The sequence below is a fragment of the Acomys minous genome (genome assembly GCF_964271855.1).
Source record: "Acomys minous genome assembly, chromosome: 6".
Taxonomy (NCBI): Eukaryota; Metazoa; Chordata; class Mammalia; order Rodentia; family Muridae; genus Acomys; species Acomys minous.
This window is the reverse complement of record NC_140487.1, coordinates 65,947,346-65,969,945: the sequence shown is the minus strand read 5'-3', so window position 1 is coordinate 65,969,945 and position 22,600 is coordinate 65,947,346. Positions and strand designations below refer to the sequence as shown.

Here is a 22,600-nt window from a genome sequence, read left to right as displayed (position 1 = left end):
GAGGGCCCCTGCTCCCCTTCCCGTTCTCTGTCTGCTCAGGCCACCCTCTTCAACTTCCCTGTGCAGAAATGAAGGCAGTCTCGCTTGGAGGAGCTTCTTCAAAATGGATCTCACCATTTTGGTCAAGTCTAGATGTTCATATATAACACTGGCAGGTGCTCCACTTGGTAGGGAGGAAAAAGGAGAAGGCAAGAGGGTAAATCAGGGGCATACACTCTTCTGATCACTTTCTAGCTCAGGATGGGGAAAAGGATGATGGTTTCCAACCTTAGTGATTCCTAGAATTCCCAAAAAGCAAAATAGGGAGGAAGCAAGATGTGTAGCCCCTCTGGCCAAACAAGAGTAATCTGGGTTACTGTTCCAGGTCTCTGAATTCTACATTCAAACTCACCATCTGTTTCTTCCCTGTTTAATCTGTTTACTCAGTCAAAGATTTAGAAAGGTGGATGAGGTACCATGAGCCTAGGAGAAATAGTATTGTTTAGGGCTTGGGAAATGGTCCTAAATTTCATTGTGGCTCCTCAAATCCAATCCCCCTTTGAAAAGTGAATATTTGATTCTAGCACAGCCTTTCAAAAGCACATATTATCACTGATCTTTCCCCGATTTGTTCCCACCTGCACTTATTCTTTTTCTCTCTCCACCCCAACAAACTCAGTGAAAGGGCAGCCGGTGATAAGAAGTCTTTCAAATTCTATTTATTCAACACAAGTACTCACTGAAATACCGCACCACCTCCGTCATAAAACTAAGCAAAATGCCAGATTGTTTAATGTGTATAGACATGTGTAAAACTGTGGGAAGGATTTTCTTCTTTCTTCTTTCTTCTTTCTTCTTCTTCTTCTTCTTCTTCTTCTTCTTCTTCTTCTTCTTCTTCTTCTTCTTCTTCTTCTTCTTCTTCTGATACTGGTCTAAGGCATCTGAGGCAAAGACATGAATGGATGGAAAAGGGAAAACACAGAGGAGGAGGAAGTGTGCTAAGCAGGAAAGGTACATCTGTGGCCGGGGGAAGATTCTGAGCCCTGAAATCTAGGTGCAAGTCTCATAGGTAAGGGATTACAGTGCAACCTGTGATGAAAAGGAAGCTGGGGTCCATTGTCAGCATGATAGAAATTACAAGCTAGCACCAAGCTGGGACACAAGGGCCTGGAGAGATTCTGTGTTAGATACTTGAGGAGGGTGTGGTGGGAGACTGAAAGAAAAATGAAGAGGCAGCAGCCGAGGTGAGGGTGGTGGGGGGAGAAGAGGTGACCCAGCTAGGAACAAGGCAGGGCCTGAAGCCAAACAACACATTCTCTAGGTGGCTGTTGGGCAATTCTGGGTCTACCTAGACAGAGAGTGTGAGGCCCCTGGTCAGTCGCTAAAATAACAGGAAATAGTGAGAAGGCGGGGTATGTATGGGGGAGACCTTAGTTATTCTGCAACTCCTGCCTGTCCCCTCCCTGCCACCAGGCACAATTCCAACACAAGGGACAAGGGACTGTCCCATGTGTAGATCCCTATGGATGCCAGAACTAGCACATTCAGCATCAATGTGCTAGAGCATGCATGGAGCTGCAGGGGCTAGGATCAGAGCAGGAGATGAATATACATCAGCTGGAGTATGTAGTGAGCTCTTGACAGGGACGTGTTCACATAGTCATCACATTATCACAGAGTGTCATGCTGTCAAGGCGGGGGGGATGATAAATCTCATATGTGACTCCTATTTTGTCTTCTGCTTCCTTCCCTTCTTCTGTCTCCAAGGTGCCACAAGGTCTGGGAAGTGTTTTCCTGCCTGGACTGGGTCACAAGTCCTTCACACATAGATCAGAGTATACAAGGAAACCACCAGAACACAAGACTACCAGTAACTGTTATTATTGAAATCACTGGTGTGTGAGCTTGTGACCAAGGTTGTCTGCCCATTACAGAGCGTTCTCAACTAAAGCACATTCCTTGTGAGGGGTATGTAAGTAACCCTGAGCTTACCATAGTTTCAAAGTGTCACTAGGTTTCAGAATTTTTAGAGAAGGTATTGTCCCACACACTTGGGTTGGATGTCCACCTGTCCATATTGACGAGGGAGATAAGTCTTTCAAGGCGTCCATACGCCGTGGGTTATCTTCCTGCTCTGAACTACTCAGGCCTATGACCTCAACTGGACAGCCTGGCAATTGACTTCCTTGTCTTTAAATTGGAGCATTCATTGTGCCCTGTTAACTTTATAGGGCTGTTGTTAGGATTAAAGGTGATAATAGACATGAAAAGATCTTATGTACTATAGTCTGGCAGGAATGCAAGCCACTTGCGTGATCATCTTTGCTTGGTTGGGAGTATTTGAAACTGAAGGCTCCAAGAGTTAGCTTTCTGACAGACATCAGAGTTTTCTCGCCTCAAGCTGCCTGTGTCATAATGGAAGCACTGGGCTTGAGACCAGATATACTTGAGTATAAGGACAGATTCAGCTAGTTTCTGCTTGGGTGATCTTGGGCAAATAGTCTACCTGACTGAGACGAAACTTCCTTGTCCGTAAAATGAACACAGTAATAGTCACTTCACCTTTGGAAAAAAAAAATCGCTCTCCTTCCTTTGGTCCTTCATTCCCCATTTGTGAATCAGTACAATAACAGTTAAATTATAGCCTTGTGGAAAATAAATGAGACAGGTGTACAGGGCACCTGGCCTCTTTTACATATACAGTAATAAATAACTTGTTTTTATCCCTTAGTCTTTGGAGGTGATCTTAGTCCTAGAGCCCTTTTGGAGACCAGCTTACCTCCCCCAAGCAAACACTCCCATTTCAGAGGATAGCAGATCTAAACGTAGACTGTTATCATGTACACAAGTAAGTTTCTATGATATTCATTGCATGTATCTTACCTCATCCATCCTGACACATGTTTAAATATGACACTTAAATATGACCCTAGGCAGAAGAGAAACTTTTGGCTTAAACTGGTATGTTATTTCCCTGATAGCCTTTTCAAGCAGATCAGCCCTGTCCCTTGCTCAAGGAGATGCCCTAAGTCTCAACCCTACTAATGCTGTGACCGGTTAATATAGTTCCTACGCTGTGGTGACCCCAACCATAAAACTATTTTTCTACTTCATAGCTGTATATTGTTACTGTATTAACTTGTAATGTAACTATGCGTGATTTTGGTGATCTTTGGTAACCCCAGCCCCATGAAACAATTATTCAGTCCCTCCAAAGAGGTAGCAGCCCACAAGCTGAGAACCACTGTCCCAAGTGGTTCGCCCTTTAAGCACCGGCTCACTCACTGAAGTGTAGTCCAAATGCTGTATTATCTCCTTTCTACACTTTGCAGCTAGTTCCACCAATCCAGACTCATTCTTGATGGTGTGTTCTACCTCTTTTCTTCTCATAGTGCACAGCGACCTACAGAACAAATAGCTTTTCCTTCCCTTAACTTTTTCCTCCACTTTAAGATCCTCCAAGGAAGAGGCCAAACCACATTGTTTTCTTCTTTCATCCCATTAGTGCACTTGGCATAGAGTTGAACTATGACTATGTTTTGTGAAAAACAAGCTGCCAAGAGACTTGCAAATCATTTAGTATGTGTATTTACTTTCCAAGGTAAAGTTAGGTCAGTGAGGAAGAAAGAGACCAGAATGTGGCAAAATCTAATGGGGAGAGGAGTCCATGGGGGTTGGGGATGTTGGTCAACCCACAGCCCACATACAAAGAAGTGTCTGGCCAGCTGTTCCTGAAAGATTTATTGTCTTGGAGTTGAGCAGGGTGCAGCAGGTGGGATGAAGAGGGCGGGGTGCATGGAGTAAAGGCACCTGTGTCTCCAGCTGCTGCCACCTTTTCAGACGTGAGCTACCCCATCCTAAGGACCTGTGACCTAGTAGTAAGAAGTTATCTTTGACCTCTAGATCTGTGGTTCAAGGACCCAGTTTTGTCTGTGGAGGTAGAAGGAATAAGGAGAGTTTCCATGAGAGGATGAGAAGTGTAGTTAGTTGCATCTCTGCTTTGTAGCTACCTTCTCTGAAATTGTTTTTATGGGCAGAGAGGTGGGAAAACGCGAGCCTAGGAGAGGGATGGTGTTTAAGGAGTCCACAGGAAGAGGAGCTAATTACCCACCAGGGCTTATATTTTTGACACTAAAGTCTCACAAAAGGACAGAACCACGATGAGCATTTTCCTGATATTTCTTTGATATTTCATTCTTATCCTTCTTATTCCTTTACCTTAATAACCTTGAATTGGGAAGCAACTGGAAGCCGAAGAACAACAGAGAGCATGGGAGCAGACACAGCTGGGCACAGGCCAAGGCATTGCAGTGGCTCCTTGCATCATAAAATCTTAGCCTGCACGCTTTCACATGCATGGTGCTATTCTGTCATCACCACTGTGTCAGGTAGACAAGCCAGAAATCAAGATGATCACTGACTTCTATCCAAGTTCCCTCAGTTAATCCCATTAGCAGAACTGGGGTTGGCAATTAAGTCTATTCCTGAGTATATTGTCCCTGAAAGACCAAGCCCTACAGAGGACTCAATTCATAGGGACAAGAAAAGAAATAACAGCTTCCTGAGCTAGGGCTTAGATATGACTAGGGCCTAAGGTGGGTCACTGGCTAGAAAGCCACTGTGGAACTCGGAGGAGTCATGATACTGCAATGAAAGCATCATGCCGGCCCCATAGTTGACTACATAGCTGGGTGTCTGGACTTTGGCTCCTGAAGGCAGGAGATGGGGGGGGGAGGGGCACTTTGAGTGGAAAAGATTGCTCCTAAAGAATCACTGAGAAGGGCCCTTCTCCCTGTCCCTGCTTGGGTAGAAGAAGATTCCCATTCTATTTCCAGCTGCAGCTCAGCCTTGCACAAGCCTCTGCACCCTCAGGCCCAATTGGCTCTAATTGCCACCTCCTCAATCTGGGGATGACAAAGAAGACCTACAAGCAGAGTGAAGAAGGTGTGTCTAGCCCTTCCCCAGGTGGCTCCTGCCTGGCTGCTATGCTAAGCAGATAGAAAGGGGGCCATGCAGCCCAAACTTCTTCCCTGGGATAACTCTACTTATCACCTGGTCAAGTGGTTTGATTTTTCCTTAGAGGAGTTTTCACCTTTTTCTCCATTAACGTTTGAGAAACAAGTGTGCCCGGAACAAAGAGGTACATCATTCGCGATCCCACATCACTGTGCTAGCTCAGCTTTTCACAGTCATCCTGAAAAGCTAGGGTGAGAGGACCAATGCTTAGCTTTTCTCTCCAGCTCCTGATGTGTCCCTGGTCGTAGGCCAAGCCCACTGTATTCTGGGGTCTTCTCAAGCCAGGCCCCCTTCCCTATTTCTCCCCCCTCTCTTCTCCATCTCCCTCACTTCTAGTCCTTAATATTTTACTTCGTGTTTAAGTACACCAACCCCCACTAGAGGGTCACTGACCCTGGCCTTTTCTCCCAAGACTGAAGACAGAGCTGTTCTTCAGGTGCAACTCACCCTCTTCATCAGAATCCAGAGTCTTGTTGAGTCAATAACATACTTTGCAAACATCTAAGAAGAAACATCTCTTTAAGGCCTATGACACCTGTTGGAACAAAATATCCTCAGCCCTCCCCTGCCTCTGGCCTACGAGACATGCAGAAGCAAGCATTTTCTTCATTCTTTTCAGAAAGAACCAGGAACAGGAACAGGGCAGGGAAAGGGGGGAAATGGGAGCAACTGGCAGCCATACTGGGACAGGAACAGCCCAGTTTCGCTTACTCTAGCCTGTATCTCATCCCCCTCCATTGCTGTCTCTTGAGCCCATGAAGCAGGCAGCAGATGAACATCTGCTTCCTGCTTTAATCCTTCAGTGCATGGGGCAGCAGCCACATCTGCGGAGCAGTGTCAGGGTCTCCCTGTGTGTTTTCTCTCCTCCTCTTGAGCCCTTGAGGATGGACTCTGAAATTAGAAGCTCACTCAAATGCGTCTCACAGAGGGCAGCACACATGGGCAGGTTCCAAAAGTTACATCCAGAGACCTGTTGCAGTGTCTTCCTCCACACATCTCTCACCCTTTTTCCTCCTTCCTTTCCTTTTTCCTTTAAATTCCCCATCCCTACTGTCCAGTCTCTCCTCTTCCTTCTTATATTTTTCTCTCTCAACATGTATATACACACAGAGAAAAGTATATTTAAATGAACAAAAAAAAATTACCGCTAGTAAATTCTTTATTTTTTTTTTTAAGGTTCTTCATTTTTAAACACTTTCAGGGTGTCCCAGTCTTGTTATGTTCATTTTTAAAATATATTTTATTAATTTATTCATATTACATCTCAATTGTTATCCCATCTCTTGTATCCTCCCAATCTTCCCTCCCTCCCATTTTCCCCTTACTCCTGTCCCCTATGACTGTGACTGAGAGGGACCTCTTCCCCCTGTATATGCTCATAGGGTATCCAGTCTCTTTTTGGTAGCCTGCTATCCTTCCTCTGAGTGCCACCAGGTCTCTCGACCCAGGGGATGTGGTCAAATATGGGGCACCAGAACTCACTCAAAGGCAAGATGTAAGGAAGAAAAATAAAACAAAACCAGTGTGTGTGGGGGGGGGGCAGGAAGGGGGAGGGAGAGAGAAGGAGAATTTAAACCAGGTCAATCATTCATAGCTTCAGTAAGTGAATATTTACTTCATACTGCATGGTACCAGGAATTGTACATGGTCCTGAGAACACAATAGTGAATAAAATGAACACTATTTTTTTGTTGTGCCACTTATAGTCTATTAAGAAAAATAAGCCAGGTGCATGCCTGATGGTAATCCCAGTACTTGGGGATGCAGAAGCAGGTGGATCTCTGTGAGTCTGAGGCCAGCCTGGTCTACAAAGAGAGTCCAGAACAGCCAAAGCTGCACAGAGAAACCCTGTCTCAAACCAACACCCCCGCAAAAAAAAAGAAACAAACAAAAATATATATTAAATAAGTGCAATAATGTGCAAGAGAAAATATAAGTGCCTGGAAACAAAATAAGCATGTTTTAATTTCCCTTGGTGTCTGGGATTAGGTACACACACACACACACACACACACACACACACACACACACACACACACACATCTGATCTTTAAGCAGAAGACAATAAGATAAATAAAAGTTCAAGGAGAATGTTACAAAAGTTCAAGGAGAATGAGTGCCGAAGGTAAGAAAACCTGTAAAGTCATATCAAAAGAGAAAAGCACTAAGAGCTAAAACTAATTCATTTGATGAATTACATTAGGAGAAAGGACGATGCCCAGAAGAGTTGCAAATGTTCAAGCAAGGAGCTGGTTTACCAAGGAACGACACTGTGGCAACAGTTGCATTTCACATGCAGACAGAGCAGGCAAGAATATGACCCTGTCATGCAGAAGCAAGACATTGGTATCCTCTGTTAGAAGAATGGAAATAGTTTGAAGAACTGAAAACAAATTTTCATTGTTCCATTGAGTTTTGAAACAGGGTCTCTTCTTGGTAACCTGCTGTCCTTCCTCTGAGTGCCACCAGGTCTCCCCCTCCAGGGGACATGGTCAAGGTGAGGCACCAGAGTATGTGAGTAAGTAATATGCCACTCTCCACTCTACTGTGGAGAATGTTCTGTCCATTGGCTAGATCTGGGTAGGGGTTAAAGGTTTACTGCCTGTATTGTCCTTGGCTGGTGCCTTAGTTTGAGCGGGACCCCTGGGCCCAAACCTGCCTATCATAATGTTCTACTTGTAGGTTTCTAGGACCCTCTGGATCCTTCTACTTTGCCATTCTCCCATGCTTCTCTCATCTAGAGTCCCAATAGAATGTCATCCCCTCTGTCTCAGTTTCCTGGTAAGTGAGCATATACAGGGGGAGGTAATCCCCCTCAGGAACAGTCATAGGGGAGGGGAATAAGGGGAAAATGGGAGGGAGGGAAGAATGGGAAGATACAAGGGATGGGATAACCATTGAGATGTAACAAGAATAAATTAATAAAGGAAAAAAAAGAATGGAAAAAAAAAGAAAAAAAAAGAAACAGGGTCTCATTATATAGCACAGGCTAACTTTGAATGTCTGTTTCTCCTGTCTCTGGCACTATTTCCTGAGTTTTGGGACTATGGGTGTTACATCATTACAGCTTACTTTGGAAGGATATTTTCTAATGTTATAATGATATGAAGTAGTCTTCACAGCTTATCTAATGATAGAAAGAATTGCTTTTCTAATATACCATACTTTGATATTCTTAAGAGAAATGTATACATACAAATTCTTTGTCACACTGAAGATATTTTTGGAAGCACACATAAAAATGTTATTAGATATAATAAAAATTTATTAAATATCACTAGAGAAAATATATAAAGAACTAAGGCAGTGGTAGAAAAATTTACTTTTGTGCTTAGTTAGACTTGGTTATTTTAACAAAAAGTAATGAAGTGTCCATCCATTGGTCTTGAAAGTGCAGGATATGAGGGTTGAAACAGAACATTAAGGATGATGCCCAGAACGTGGTTTAGCGAACCTTGTCTTTTATCCTGATATTTATCTTGGCTGCAAATACTGGTAGAGGAACAGGTTTTATGAGGAAGAAAAATGACTCACTTTGGGACATGTTGAGGTTGAGGTACCTATAAAAAATATTCAAGTAGATAAAGTCTGATAGTGGAGCATCTCAGTTATTCATGCCTAGAGCTCAGAAGACACAGGTGAAAGAAGATGAGTCTTCCAGATGTCTTGATTATATACGGGGATCTATTGCAGTAAGTGGGCCTGCCTAGGTAATGAGAAACAAAGATCACCTTGGACCAAAATTATTTCAGGGAGTGGTAAAACAAAAGCATCCAATGGGTAGGAACATGAAAAGAAGTGTTGAATAGCCTGGTGTAATCTATAACGTTCAACAAAACGGAGGTGACTGAGTAGGTTTACCTTCGAGGAGATAACAAGAGTGGAATACGTAGCATGCAGGAGACCAGATGAAATCACAAAGGGTTGAGAAATCAGTGGAAGCCAGGTGATAATGGAAACGACTCCTAAGAAGTGTGGCTTTGAACTGGGAGTAAAAAAAAAAAAAACGATAGGGCAGTTGTTGAAGAAAAGAGAGGTGTATTTGGGAAGGGTGTTTAAATAATACAGCACACTTGCTGTCACAGGTGGTGGAAAGAAGGAGAGGCTACAGGTGACGCAAATGAGAAAGGTCAGAAGACACAGTGATGGGCACATCACTAGTATCTGAAAATGCAGAAGGGGCTGGATCTGGGACAGTGTAGAACACAAATGGAGCTTAACTTCACATAAGTGCTTCCACTATGAATGAGAATATCACTTAATCATGACTCAGCTCCATTAAGTTTCATATCACTAAAGATGTATGTACATTTTTGTGATGATAGCTCACTGCTGGGTACACAGCTTTGAATATGTGTATTGGAAAGCACCTGTATGACAGTTCCCAAATCGTATTTCTTTACTATTCCAACAGCCACAGCGTGTTTGGATTTCCGATTGATGTTACGGTATGACTGACAGGTGGCATAAGGATTGGAGACAAGAGGGAGCCTACATATGAACCTCTGTAATGGGTGCTCTGCATCCTTGGCCCCAAATTTCCCTCCAGGTAGAAATGGCCCGATCGGTATTACTGCTCTTTTCTTCATAACCCAGTGTAAAGTGAAGGAAGAAGGGTGTGTCTCATAGCAGCCTCAAGGTAAAAACAAGAGCCTGTGTTTTCAGAATCAAAAATGGTGGCTTGCAAAAGAACACTTAAAAGAATGGGACAGAGAAGTTCCTATAGAAGAAGTGGTTGGGCCATTTAAACAAAGGAAGACATGCCTCACCACTCATAAAACACATCAGGATGCTAGTGAGATGCCAAGACCTCAGACTCTGAGGCTCTGGAAACCAGAAGGCTGTGTAATGATAAAAACCACTCCATATATAAGAGCATAAAAAGAGACTCGATATCCTTAGACTTTAGGGAAAGGCAAATCAAAACTACAAGAAGATAGCATCCCACACCCACTAGCAGGAGCTATAAAAATGCTACCATGGAAAACAGTATGTTGGCGTAAATAACTAAACATGGGGTTGTCAATGTGATCCACCTGTTCAATTTCTAGGCATATAAATCCCCACGACACCCAAGAATTTAAAACAAGGGCCTCTATAGACATGCACACTCTCATCTTCATAGCAGCAACATTTACAATAACCAGAAGACAACTAAACCCATAAATACCCACTGACAGACAGATGGATGAACAAACTAAGTTGTGTGTCTATTCAGTCTTAAAGAGAAATGAAATTCTGATACCTATACAGAATAGAAGAAACCTTGAAACTATTATACTAAATAAAGCAAGGCTATGGAACTGGCCTTGCATGATCCCACTTAGATAAAGCACCTACAATAAATTCCTAGAAAGGAAGTAAAATAATGGTTGTTGGGGACTAAAGAGTCGGAATAGTGGAGAGTTATTGTTCAGTGGATAGGAGTTTCAGTGCCTGGGGATGAAAACCTTTTATAGGTGAATAGTAGTGATGGTTATACAATAGTCTGAATGTACTTTATACTGAAAATAGTTTAAATGATAAATTGTATGTTATATATAGTTTTTGACATAAAAGAAAATTTAAAGGCAACAGGATATGGGGATTTTCTTCTTGTAGCTTTATGCAAGAGATTTGGTTGCTAGTTGGGCAGCGAGCCCCAAGAAGGTAAAGTAATCTGAAGGAACTTGGTGTCATGATGGTTCTTTCTATATTAAGCACTGTGGAATCAGGCAAGGCTCATGGCTTACTGCTTTGTGGCTTCTGTTCAAGACATAAGATGGTCAAGAAGTCAGTCAAAGAGGTCACTTAGCCTCCCATTTCATTTCTTCATCTGCCAGGTTCTCAAGATAGGAGCCTCAGAGGAAACCATGAGGTATGTACAACAATAGATGACCACTGCTCATCTCTACAAACGCCGAAGTGTGAAGGGTTAAATGCTGCTCCTGAGAGAATATTCTTTGTATACCCTTCCACAAGCCAGACTCTTGCAGAAGCAGCAATCTCCCTCTCCATGTCCCTCCCCCTGGCTTTCTCCTCTATCTTGGCCCACCTGGGGCTAGTTCTAGAGCTATAGAACCCTCTTTAGAAATGGTAGATCTCTTCTCCATCCCCCTCACCAAGGTCTAGTCCAAGATTCAAATGTCCCAGGGTGTTTCGACGGAGAATTTCCCAGCCACGGTGGCTATTGCTGCTTAGGGAGGTAGTCCTGGACAGAGAAGGTGTTTGGGGGACTACAGAGCCTCTAGCTAAAGTCCCAATCTCAGTCCCAGAAGGCTGCTTCTCAGAGAGCTCCTCCTGCACCTCCTCCTTGTCTGAAGACTTGAAAGCTTCCACATAGCGAAGTACACGGTAAGGATTCTGGTCGTGGTGGTGCTCAACCCTGGAAAAGAAACAGAAAGGACCCATGAGAAGTTGGTGGAGATGGGTCATAAAGAGAAGCCAAGGGGTGCATGGAGGAAAGGAGATACTAGGAAATAAAAAGGAGATACTAGGAAATAAAAAGGAGATACTAGGAAATAAAAAGGAGATACTAGGAAATAAAAAGAGAGACCAGAACGGAAGCAAGAGCGTCTAGAATGGAAGAAGCAGAAGAGAATGACGTCAAAGTTAAGCTGAGAATGAGGTGGGAGAAGTGAGGAAGTCAGCTCTGGAGCATAATGGGATATGGGCTGTTCTATATGCAGCAACATGATAGAGGGAAAAAAAAAAGACAAGATATGTGAGTGTCATGAGGTTTACAGTATCTACTTCAAGGCATACCAATGAGGGGTGAGGAGAGCCAGACGGGTTAATAGTTGTCTATGAAGGAGAAGTTAGAGTCTCGGCCAAAGCATAGTGAAAATGAGGAAAAGGAAGTAACATGAGTAAACATGAGAAAAACAAATGGGACAAGTGATATCCACCCCTGAGCATTTACATGGCTGTATGCATATTGCTTCACACACCATTGCCCGGTGGTAAACAACTTGCTATTGTTTTCTAACCTCCCTCAGTGATGCTTCACCTCCTTCTTCCTCCCAGCACCAGACTAATGCAATTCTGTAACATTTCCTGGTTGCTCTCGCTCTCAGAAAGTCCACCTGCAGGTTCCACATGCATCCATCACTCACCGTAAGAACCAGCGGTCCCCCAGGCCGTACTCGAAACCACAGATACCTGAGCGAGGCCACAGGAAGCGAGGCATTTTCCTTTCCAGCATCACTGTGGTGGCCACAACCTGGAAGGACGTGAGGTAGCAAAAGAGCTCAGAAAAAGCCCTGAGAGACAGAGAAACACCAAGCCTACCAACAAAGGAAACAAACAAACAAACAAACCCAACTTGCTTAAGGAAGACTCTGGAGACCACTTTGATCTATATCTAAGCTTCTCCCGGAACTGTGCTAACCTGATTATCTCATTAAAACAGGATAGAGGGTATTTTTGTTTCTCCTAGCACAATGAGTTCTACATTATTATTCATACGCACAGAAAGTGAGTCATTCCAAACTAATGTGATTCCCTACCACCTCTATCACAGGAAAACCACAGACCAATGACATTGACTTAAATAAATTCATTAAACAGGATCTGTATGGTGTCAGGTTTGACATGAGGCAGCTCCAGTCCAGGGACTTCCTAACAAATTAAAAAATCCATATCTTAAGGAGGAAGAAGTTTGATTAATGGCCGTGTCCTTGGCCAGGAAGTTTCTAGTAGTCTGTCGCATGTTCTGTCCTTTGTCCTGCCCTCATTAATTAGCTAGATGAAACAGACATCAAGCTTATCAAATGTGCCTGTGACACAAAACTGGGAGGGATACGTAATCTGTGGGGTGACAAAAGCAATATAAAATGTTTTCACCAAGCCAGAACGCAACTCTAAAGCCAACAACACATAAACTTCGGAACAGAATGTGAAGCATTGCCCTTCTGCCCGCGGAGTGCAGCTCATTCACGTGACAGAAACGCAAGAGTTGGAGCTCACAGTGAACTTAGACTGGACCAGTTGTACATCTGGCTGAAAAGCTGACTCCATTTTACACGTGGCTGACCGTAAGTAGTATTTCTTCTCTAATAATAAAAAGCCTCTTCTGAAACTTTACTGCTCTCACCATATCAGAAACTAGTCTAGCATCCAAAGGAGGATGAACAGACTGTGTAGTCCAGATGGACTGAGGACAGAAGATACAAGGAGCTGTCAGTCCCTAAAACGGGCAATGTTGTGGGCCCCTTCCTTCTACCCTCCCTCGGTGTCTTCCCTTCTCTTAGTCCTTTAGTTGTACCAGGTTCTCTCCAACCCCAGGGCTTCCAGTCATGCTATTCTCTTCTCCTGGATAGAATACTCCCAGTTGTTCATGTAGCCTTTCCTTGACTCTTTCTCTCTACCACTGGAGTCTATCCTTTTCATCCAGATGAACACCTAGCCACTTCAGAGAACTGGTTAGACTAGATGGAGACGCACAGTCTGTTCTCCTGAACAGACTGGAGAAGAGAGGATCTCATCCCCCCTATTGCTGCTGCCTCCACTCTGCACCCTGACGCCATTCCCTCAGATGCCTGGAGCTTTGGAGAAGCTGCTTTCTCAGTCTAATGGGGCTGAGTTACCTGAGAAAAGAGAGTCAGACTTAACAGGTAGAACAGGGAAACCGAGGGGGTGCGTAAAGCAGAGACTGACTTCTAGTTAGCTATCTAAATCTAATCTGATTTTCTACACTTTCCAGTTATGAGGATCAGCTCACCTACCCCCCACCTCTTTACCAAAAAAAAGCTGTTTGCGTTTGTTTCATTTATCACTGTGGTCATGCACTTTCATTAATGAAAACGCTGACTCATATCCCATCCACTACTCTTCAGCCAGCTAGTCTTACCTGTCTTTAGCATCTGTTTTAAACATTCCTTCCTCACTAAAAAGTATTTACTTTCTACTTAATTCCTTCTTAGCACAACGTACTTCTCTGCAGCACTTTTATTTCTATGAGTGTTCAGCCTCTTGTGAAGTGATTTACTTCGTTCTATATTTCCTATAGCTTGGCCCTTCAACTGGAGTACAGAGAAAGTCTGTGATGGCTGTTTTGTGTCCCAGCTCCAAGACTTCCCTACACATAACAGGCTTTTGAGGACCATTGCTACATACCCACTATATAGTTATCTGAAAGGTAAACAATGGTTATATTCAAATATTTCTACAGTACTCATGTAGAATGATTTATGCTCTCTGGTACATAGAAGGAAATAGTCTGAGGTTGAAGAATAGAATTATAGCAAGATAGGTTTTAGTTCACTGAAATATGCATGCTTCTAATAATAAACTTTTCACAAGAAGGAAAACTCCTATTCTCTGAAACCTTACTCAAATATACAAGATAATAAGGTCATAATTAAACTAAAGAATATGCTGAATGACTTTCACACCAATACATAATTATCCTGAGAAGCAGCTCAATTACTTCTTAGCAGTACTTGAAACATAGCTCCTAACTCTAGTGTTTGATTAGCTTATTGTGATACAAAGAAAAGCTATAATAGGGATTTAGGGATTTAGAGAATCTAATAGAAGTGAAGGTCTAAATGTAAGAGCTACATTATACAAGAACAAAATATTCTTGCTCCCCATGGATTCAAAGACTACTAGATCCACTTTCTAACCTGTGATAAACAACTCCATGCTTAGACCCTTGATTCTGTCAGACTTCTGTACCCTCCACCCATCCACACATACTCCAGGTTGATATAAATGTAACTGAAACAATAACCTCTTGGGGCTGTTCTGTTGTTCATTCTACTGCAATGTTTAAAGCCAATTCATGCAAGACCAATACCAATAAACTCACCTGTGCTCTCCAGAGCTCATCCCTCTCCTGGGCAACTCGCCAGTGAGTGTCACCCATCATGGCAATGAACAAGTTGAGCATGAGCAGTGTGGCGATGATGGCAAAAGCAGAGTAGGTGAGGTTGTACATGAAGGGCAGATTGACACTGTAGTTGGCAGGGCCGTCAATGATGGTGAGGAAAAGCTCAAAGGTGCTGAACATGGCTATGGGGTAGTCAGAGAATTCCCCCAGATTATCTGGGTCCTCTGTCTGGAAAATGATATAGAAGGCTGCTCCGCCCAGGAAGATGCAGATGGAGAATGAAATTGTCATGATAAGTACGGACTCGGTTAGCAACGGTTCTACTTCTGATCTATACACCTCTACCCGTTTACACACATGTACACAGTACTGGCTAAACCTAAGAATCCTGGCTAACTTCCCTGTTCTGGGTAATAATAACACTAACCCATTTATCAAAAAGAATTATATGTGTATGCATATGCATAATACATTGCCTAACAGATTACTAGCTTTTGGAAAACCAGATATTTGAAAGATAAGTCATTAAGAGAATGAATGTATTGAATCTTGAATGATTTCAAAGATTAGGCTACAAGAAGAGCACCCTTTAATCTTCAAGACCTCTACATCTACATAACTGCACATTTTAGTGACTTGCTGGACAAGCTTTGACCATCACAGAGAAGTTTTCTGACTGGTGTGCAGCCTATCACGTGGCAGGTTATCCTGGATCCTTACATCAGCACTAGGCCTTTGGCTTCTCTGTGTATGGGATACTGAAATGTGAGACAAGGTGATCCGAAGAGCACACACAGAGTCTTAAGAGCTATGTACCTCTTTAAGTAAAATCACAACTTCAGTGAGCACACAAGTGGTGATCCTTTGGGCGAGCCGCACTATAGGAAATCTTAAGGAAACAACTCTTACTGTTCTGTAGAACAGTATGCAGTCCGTATATGGACAAGTAAATCTGGGGCAGGGAGGGAGAACAAAGCTTCCATCAGGCCTCACAAGATAGCGTACTCCTGACAGCCCTTTGATTTTTACACACTTAAGGTCTTAGTATATATATATATTTATCTACCATTTTGTGGGAAACCTCGTTGAATATAGAAATCCCTAGAGATAGTGATAGACTTCTGTGATGATGGGGGCCGGGCTCTTCATAGGTCACTTTTCTTGTCCAGCCTCCCCCCTAAAGGATGACCAGTTACAGACATGGAAGACTGAGTTAGAATGGCAGGGTTTTCATGAATCGGACATCGGCCTTCCTCAGCTGATATGAACGCTCTTTCACTCTGTGCCTCCTCGGTTCTCTCTGCTGGCCTTTCCTCTCTGTTTTGGGTTTTCTCTGCTACTTGGTGCTCCTCACTGCACCTGTTTGTCCCCATTCTTTCAGTCTCATTGTCTGCGCTCCTCTTCATCTGGACTCTGCCACGTCTCTGGCATTCTATATTGCCTTTTTTCTTTTCTTTTTCTTTTTCTTTCTTTCTTTCTTTCTTTTTTTTACAATTCTTTCCTTTTCTCAGTACTTTAAATGACTACATATAGAAAGAAGGCATTTTATGTCTTCCTGCCAGCCTCTCATTTCCCCGTCTGAACTGTAAATATACCTGAGTGCAACATGGCGTTATTCCTATTTGCCTAGAGTTTAAAAGATCTTCAACTCCTCAGTGTTCTATGTCTCTCTTACTCCAATATTTCTTTTGGACTTGCAGCACAGTTAGTCAATGGGAATCTTGCTGGCTCAGATTCACAAGTCCAGCTTCCAAGCCAACCCAGATGGTCCTTTTCTATGGATACGGGTGTGTGTTTAGACTACTTTCCAATAGGAAATGACAACAGTGGAATCAAGTGAATGTGAGAAGCAAGAAGAGGGTCTGCTCCTGGAGATCTGTATCTAACAGTCTAGATGTAGTGCTGTTACCTGAGGAAAATCCCAGGATGACCATAGCCATCAGCCAGCAGAAGCGCAGTAGGTCTCCAAAAATCATCTATAGCAAACAAAGAAATGGAGGGAGAATAGGATGTCTCTTTGGCTACTGTCTCCGAGAAGCTGTTGTTGACAGATCTATCTAAACGTCCCCGTGATGCCTCCAGCTCTGCTCTCAGCAGCATTTTCTTTTTGATGTTATCCCTACCCTTCTATCTGTGAAGGTCCTGCGTCTAAATCAGAGGAAGGTTTGAGAAAGCACTGACCTTCTGAATCATGATTGTGAAGGGGCCCAGCATCTGGAATCCTCGAGAGAAGTACATGACACTACACCATCCCAGCACCAGGGCCATGGATATGGGTACCACCTCCCCATTCACATTGGTAAGCCTCATCACCATGGTCACCAGCACAAGGGAGGCATATGTGATGCTGGAGTGAGAGGAGGAATCAAAATGTTAGGTACGAGCTTTGAATATTCTAGATCTACTGTAGCACGATGGTAACTTGGCTGGCACCAACACATTCACACTAAGTCTTAACAGTTAAAACATACATCCAAAGATACGAATCCACTGGGCAGAAATTCTTGGAGTGGCAAATGATATCTAGGTCTTAGCAAATGAACTCAAGACCTGGAACATTCTAGTAAGTGAAATCAGGGTCTGGAGAAGACACTCACATGATGACATGGAATGGCCCCCCAAGAACTGTCTGTCCAAAGTAGCGAGAAGCACCAACTCTGAAGATGTCTGGAATCTAGGGAAAGATGATCAGATGAAAAGATCATATAGACTGAAATTCAATATTAGATCTAGGTGAATTGCTGTATCCCAGATTCCCCTGTTCCTCACCTCTAGGAGTAGAATAACCACAGCTCCAATGACTGTCACCAGCTCCCCCACCAGCCTGATATTATCCTGGTAAGTGACATATGCTTCCTATGGAAGGAAATTGGGACAAAAAAAATTCTCTTAATGTGAAGAGTGGTAAACTTTGGTGCCTAATGTCTGAAGCTGTCAAGATGTATTGAAGACAAGGAGAAGCTCCTCTTACTGCCAGCACCTTCACTGCATTATAAATCCCATTCTGGCTAACTCTGTGGTGGGGACATGAGTGACATGTCCCAGGTTTTTATTTTTATAAGGGTATATGCTAATGAATGAATCTAATCCCTGGCAACCTTGCCTCCTTCACACATGTTGTGAGTAATACTTTCCACATATATTGAGCCAACGAGATCACATTTCCAAGCACCCAAATGACTAGTGAAATACTGGGCACTGTGGTACATGCCTGCAATTCCAGTATTCAAGAGAAGGAGAGCCAACAACAGAGCACAAATGCAAGGCCAGCTTGGGTTAAAATGAAGTAACAAAACAAACCAAGCAAAACAAGAAAGCATGCTGAATGAATAAGAGAACTTAAGGGATGGTGATGATGGCTTCCGACATGGAAGGAATCCAAATGTTCCAATCTCACCGTTGCTCCTGTTCACTTTCAAGCATATCTCAGAATCCAGGGGCAACTATGGGCCCCAAACTTACTAGCTCTAATGAGACTTTGAATCACTGAAGATGTCTGAACTTCAGGATTCTCATTTATAAGACAGAAACAATATTGCTCACCTCCTAGATATAGTGTAAAGATAACAGTAGGTGGTGCATTTGAAGTGTACTTTAAGCCACGAAAGACGATAAAAGATATTTATTGTAGTTTCACTATGATTTGGTAGTAGTACAGGATAGGGTAGAAACGACCGTAGATGTGGATTTTAGCTTTTTGAAAGGGCTCTGATTTTTCTGTGAAGTCCAGACAGTTCTAGGGTCAAGATGGGATGAGGCCGTCCTACTTCAACAACCTGCAGACGTGATGATGCTATTGCTCATTCATGACCCTTACCTAGTCAGAAGTCATGATCACACTGGAGAATACAGGACAGTTTTTGGAACACTTTCTGGAAAAATTTATGTACAGACAATTTCAACATGAAAATATGCATGTAGCCCAGGGAATTAAAGTTGCTCTGGGACTGCACCGTAATTTCTTATTTGCTGGTTATTTGTTTTCTTCCTTTATTTTGTCCCCAGTCCTGGCAGCTTTATAAACTCACATTCTGCTCTACTAAAATTCAGTTCAAAGAATATGCCCCTTTATTTACTTATTGCTCCTGCAGCATCTATCTCTTATTGCAAACCATGCCAACTCACTTTTAGGTTGCAACTAAGTAGAAGAATACATAGTAAACACGTTGAATTTATAAATAACTTTAAATACAGAAATTAGACAAGTAAGCCTGGACAAAATTTTCAAAAAATTTTTTAAAACCTGGTGTTGTGGTAAGGGCCTAGACTACTGGTTCTCAACCTTCCTAATACTGCAACCCTTTAACACAGTTCTTCATGTAGTGGTGACCTACAACCATAAAAGTATTTTCATTGTGTTTCATAACTGTAACTTTTTTACTATTATGAGTTGTAAGGTAAATATCTGATATGCAACCTTAAGGGGTCACAACCCACAGTTGAGAACCCCATATGTAGACAATGATATCAACCTTTTCTTGTTTCAGTTAAGAAAAGACACAGAGACAAGTATGTTAGTAAAAGCCTGTTACCAACAACCTCAAGGTGGAGTCTCAAGTTTTGGGAGTTCAACACCCTTAGTTATCAAGGAAATACAAATCAAAATTACTCTAAACTTCCATCTTGCACCTGTCAGAATAGCTAAGATTGAAAACTGAAGTGACAGCACATGCTGGTAAGAATGTGGAGTAAGGGGAACACTCCTCCATTGCCGATGGGAGTGTAAATTTGTATAACCACTATGGAAATCGATCAGGTGCTTTCTTAGAAAATTGAGAATAGTGCTACCTGCAGACCCAGCTACACCACTCCTGGGGATATACCCAAAAAAATGTTCCACCATACAACAAGAACATTTGCTCAACTATGTTCATAGCAGCTTTATTTGTTTGTTTGTTTTTGTTTTTGCTTTTTTGCTTTATTTGTAATAGTCAGAATCTGGAAACAAGCTACATGTCCCTCAACCAAAGAATGGATAAAGAAACTGTGACACATTTACACAATGGTATACAACTCAGCTGTTAAAAGCAAGGAATTCATGACATTTGCAGACAAATGGATGGAATGAGAAAAGATCATCCTGAGTGAGGTAATCAAGACCCAGAAAGACATGCATGGTACACACTCACTTATAAGTGGCTATTAGACACATAATACAAAACAAAAAACCAAAAAAAACAAAAGCAAACAGAAAACACCATATTACAATCCATAGATTGAAAGAAGAAAAGTGACAAGGAGGGCTGGAAGAACGATGCTTACATCTCACTCAGAAGGGAAAATAGAATAGACAGAGGTTTTGGATGAAGAGAGGAAGTAGGTGGGAGAGGACCATGGAGAGAAATGAGGGTGGAGATCAGACCTGGGGAGAGTGGGGGCAGGAGGACAGAAGGCCTGCAGTGAAAAGAGAAACTGTGGGCAGGGGCATCTCGGCAACAAGATGGAGACCTAAGTCAGAATAGGCTTCTGGGATGATATGAGGGGACTCTAGCAGAGACTCCTACTAGCAGGGCCTGTGGAAACTCAAGAGGACACCCTCTAACAAAACAAGACTTCTAGTAGATGGACCCACACACAAAAACTTTGACCCCAAAACTACTACCTTACCCTGTCCACAAGATGTTCAGGGATAAAGATAGAGCAGATACAGCAAAGATTGAAGGAATGTCCAACCAAGGCCTGGCCCAACCCAAGACCCACCCCATGGAAGAGAGTCAACCCCTGACACTATTAATGATACTCTGCTATGCTTGCAGACAGAAGCCTAGCAGAGTAGTCCTTTGAGAAGATTCACCCAGCAGTGCTTTGAAACAGATGCTGAGACGCACAGCCAAACATTGGGAAAAGCGTAGGGAGTCTTGTGGGAAAATGGTGTGCGGGAGAGGAGAAAAGGACCTGGAAGTGACAGGAGCTCCACAAGAAGACCAACAGAGTCATCTAACCAGGGCTCAGAGGGGTTTGTAGAAACTGGAGCACCGACCAAGGCCCATGCATGGACTCCACCTTCTACACAGATGTAGCCTATGGACATCTCAGGTTTCATGTGAGTCCTCTAGTAAGGGGAGTGGGGACTGTCCCTGACATGGACACTGTTGCTTGCTTTTTTCTTTTATTATTTCCCCTTGGTGGGCCTGCCTTGCCAGACCACAGTGGGAAAGGACACACTCAGTACTGATGAGATTTGATGAGGTGGGGCGAGTGGGAGGGTGGGGCCTCTCTTTCTGTCTGTCTGTCTCTCCCGTCTCCTCTCTCTCTCTCTCTCTCTCTCTCTCTCTCTCTCTCTCTCTCAGAATAGGGGAGGGGAGACGGGGAAGAGAGAGGGAGGGTGGGACTGGGAAGAAATGAGGGAGGGGCCTACAACAAGGATATAAAGTAAATACATAAATAATAAAATAATAAAATAAATAATAGTTAAAAAGAAAGAAAAGAAGGGGCTCAGGAGGTTGTAAACACTGCACAGAAGGCAGAGCTGTGAAGACCATGCTGCTCCTAGAGGCCAGCGAAGCAGTGACACCATGTATGCCCTACGTGATGAAGAATAGGGAAACTTGGAGGCAAATCACATGAACGACCTATCTTTTGGGGCTCCCCACTCCGCCATAGCAGCCCCTCGTTTCCTATTCGTCAGATTTCTTTGCATTTAGGCATCCCTCTGCATAAATTCACCAGTCAGCTAGGCATCCAGACACAGCAAGACTTGGATTGAGCTCTAAGCTGCCTTTTCTTCGTGGATCCTGTCTCTTAAACCAAGCTGCAGAGCTTGAGGTCTGCCCAAAATAAAGGCATTTGTTTGTTATTTTTTAAAAATCTGTTTTCTCTCTGTGTGTGTGTGTATGAAATATGTTGTAGTAATAATTGTATTAGGCATTCAAAGTGTTAGCCTGTGATTGTAGTGTTTTATATTGGCATAAAATGTCTTTTCATTTAGAATGGGTACCTTTATGCTGTTAAGAAAATGGTAGTGGCCAGGGGCATGGTGTTGCACACCTTTAATCCCCAGCACTTGGCACTGGGAAGGCAGAGGCAGGGAGGATCGCTGTGAGTTCAAAGCCAGCCTGGTCTACAAAGTGAGCCTAGGACAGCCAAGGTTACACAGAGAAACCCTGTCTAGAAAAACCAAAATAAAATAAAATAAAATATATAAATAAAATAAAATAAAATAAAATGGTAGTGCTTTGAAAATGCAAAGAGGCTGTGCATTTCAATGATACATCTCTGAAGTCTCAGGAAATGATAAGGATTCCTCTTAACTAACTATCCTAAGCTTCTGTAGAATTAAGCCCAAATAAATAAGAAATTCTTCTTTTGAAGTTTTAGAATATTATTCTTTAGGGATTGCAATTAAGATGTTCTACCTAAATTAAACATATAATTTATACTTCTTTTAATATGTGGTTCTTTAAAAAGGTTTCAGGATCAAGGTGTTTGGTAAACTGTGTTCAAGTTACCACAGCCACTCGGTCTCAGCTCCTGTCTGCTCAGCCTCTCAGTTCCTCCGCCGCTTCACTTTCTCCCATTTCACAGGACCCAATACCTTCATGTGGATCTGTGTCTGTTTAGCATCTTGTTTCCCCTGCATCTCTGTATTCCACTTTCCTCCAGGTTCCAAGACTAATCTTTTGGAAATGTGGACACTATTATCACATGACTTTCCTAGCTACCCAATGCCTTAGGAAAAAAACAACAAGATAAAAACCATGGGATAAAAACCAGAGTGTTTCCTAAACAATTTTCAGAGTAGAAAAATCACTAGATAGTGTCTGAACATGTTTAACAAGCAGAGATAGAGTC

At 42.8% G+C, this 22,600-nt stretch overlaps 1 protein-coding gene across 1 annotated transcript in view; it reads right to left on the bottom strand.

The window, feature by feature from the left end:
• Window positions 1-8,237: 8,237 nt before the first annotated feature.
• TRPV5 (transient receptor potential cation channel subfamily V member 5) overlaps window positions 8,238-22,600 on the bottom strand; it is a 29,862-nt gene continuing 15,499 nt past the window's right edge. Inside the window, exons 9-15 of the mRNA XM_084785206.1 lie at window positions 17,579-17,665; window positions 17,407-17,483; window positions 16,991-17,156; window positions 16,719-16,785; window positions 14,789-15,057; window positions 12,090-12,196; window positions 8,238-11,359 (exon numbers count right to left, since the gene is read on the bottom strand). Coding sequence (XP_084641332.1) covers window positions 11,062-11,359; window positions 12,090-12,196; window positions 14,789-15,057; window positions 16,719-16,785; window positions 16,991-17,156; window positions 17,407-17,483; window positions 17,579-17,665 — 1,071 coding nt within the window. The 3' untranslated portion in view covers window positions 8,238-11,061. The remainder of the gene's footprint in view (window positions 11,360-12,089; window positions 12,197-14,788; window positions 15,058-16,718; window positions 16,786-16,990; window positions 17,157-17,406; window positions 17,484-17,578; window positions 17,666-22,600) is intronic.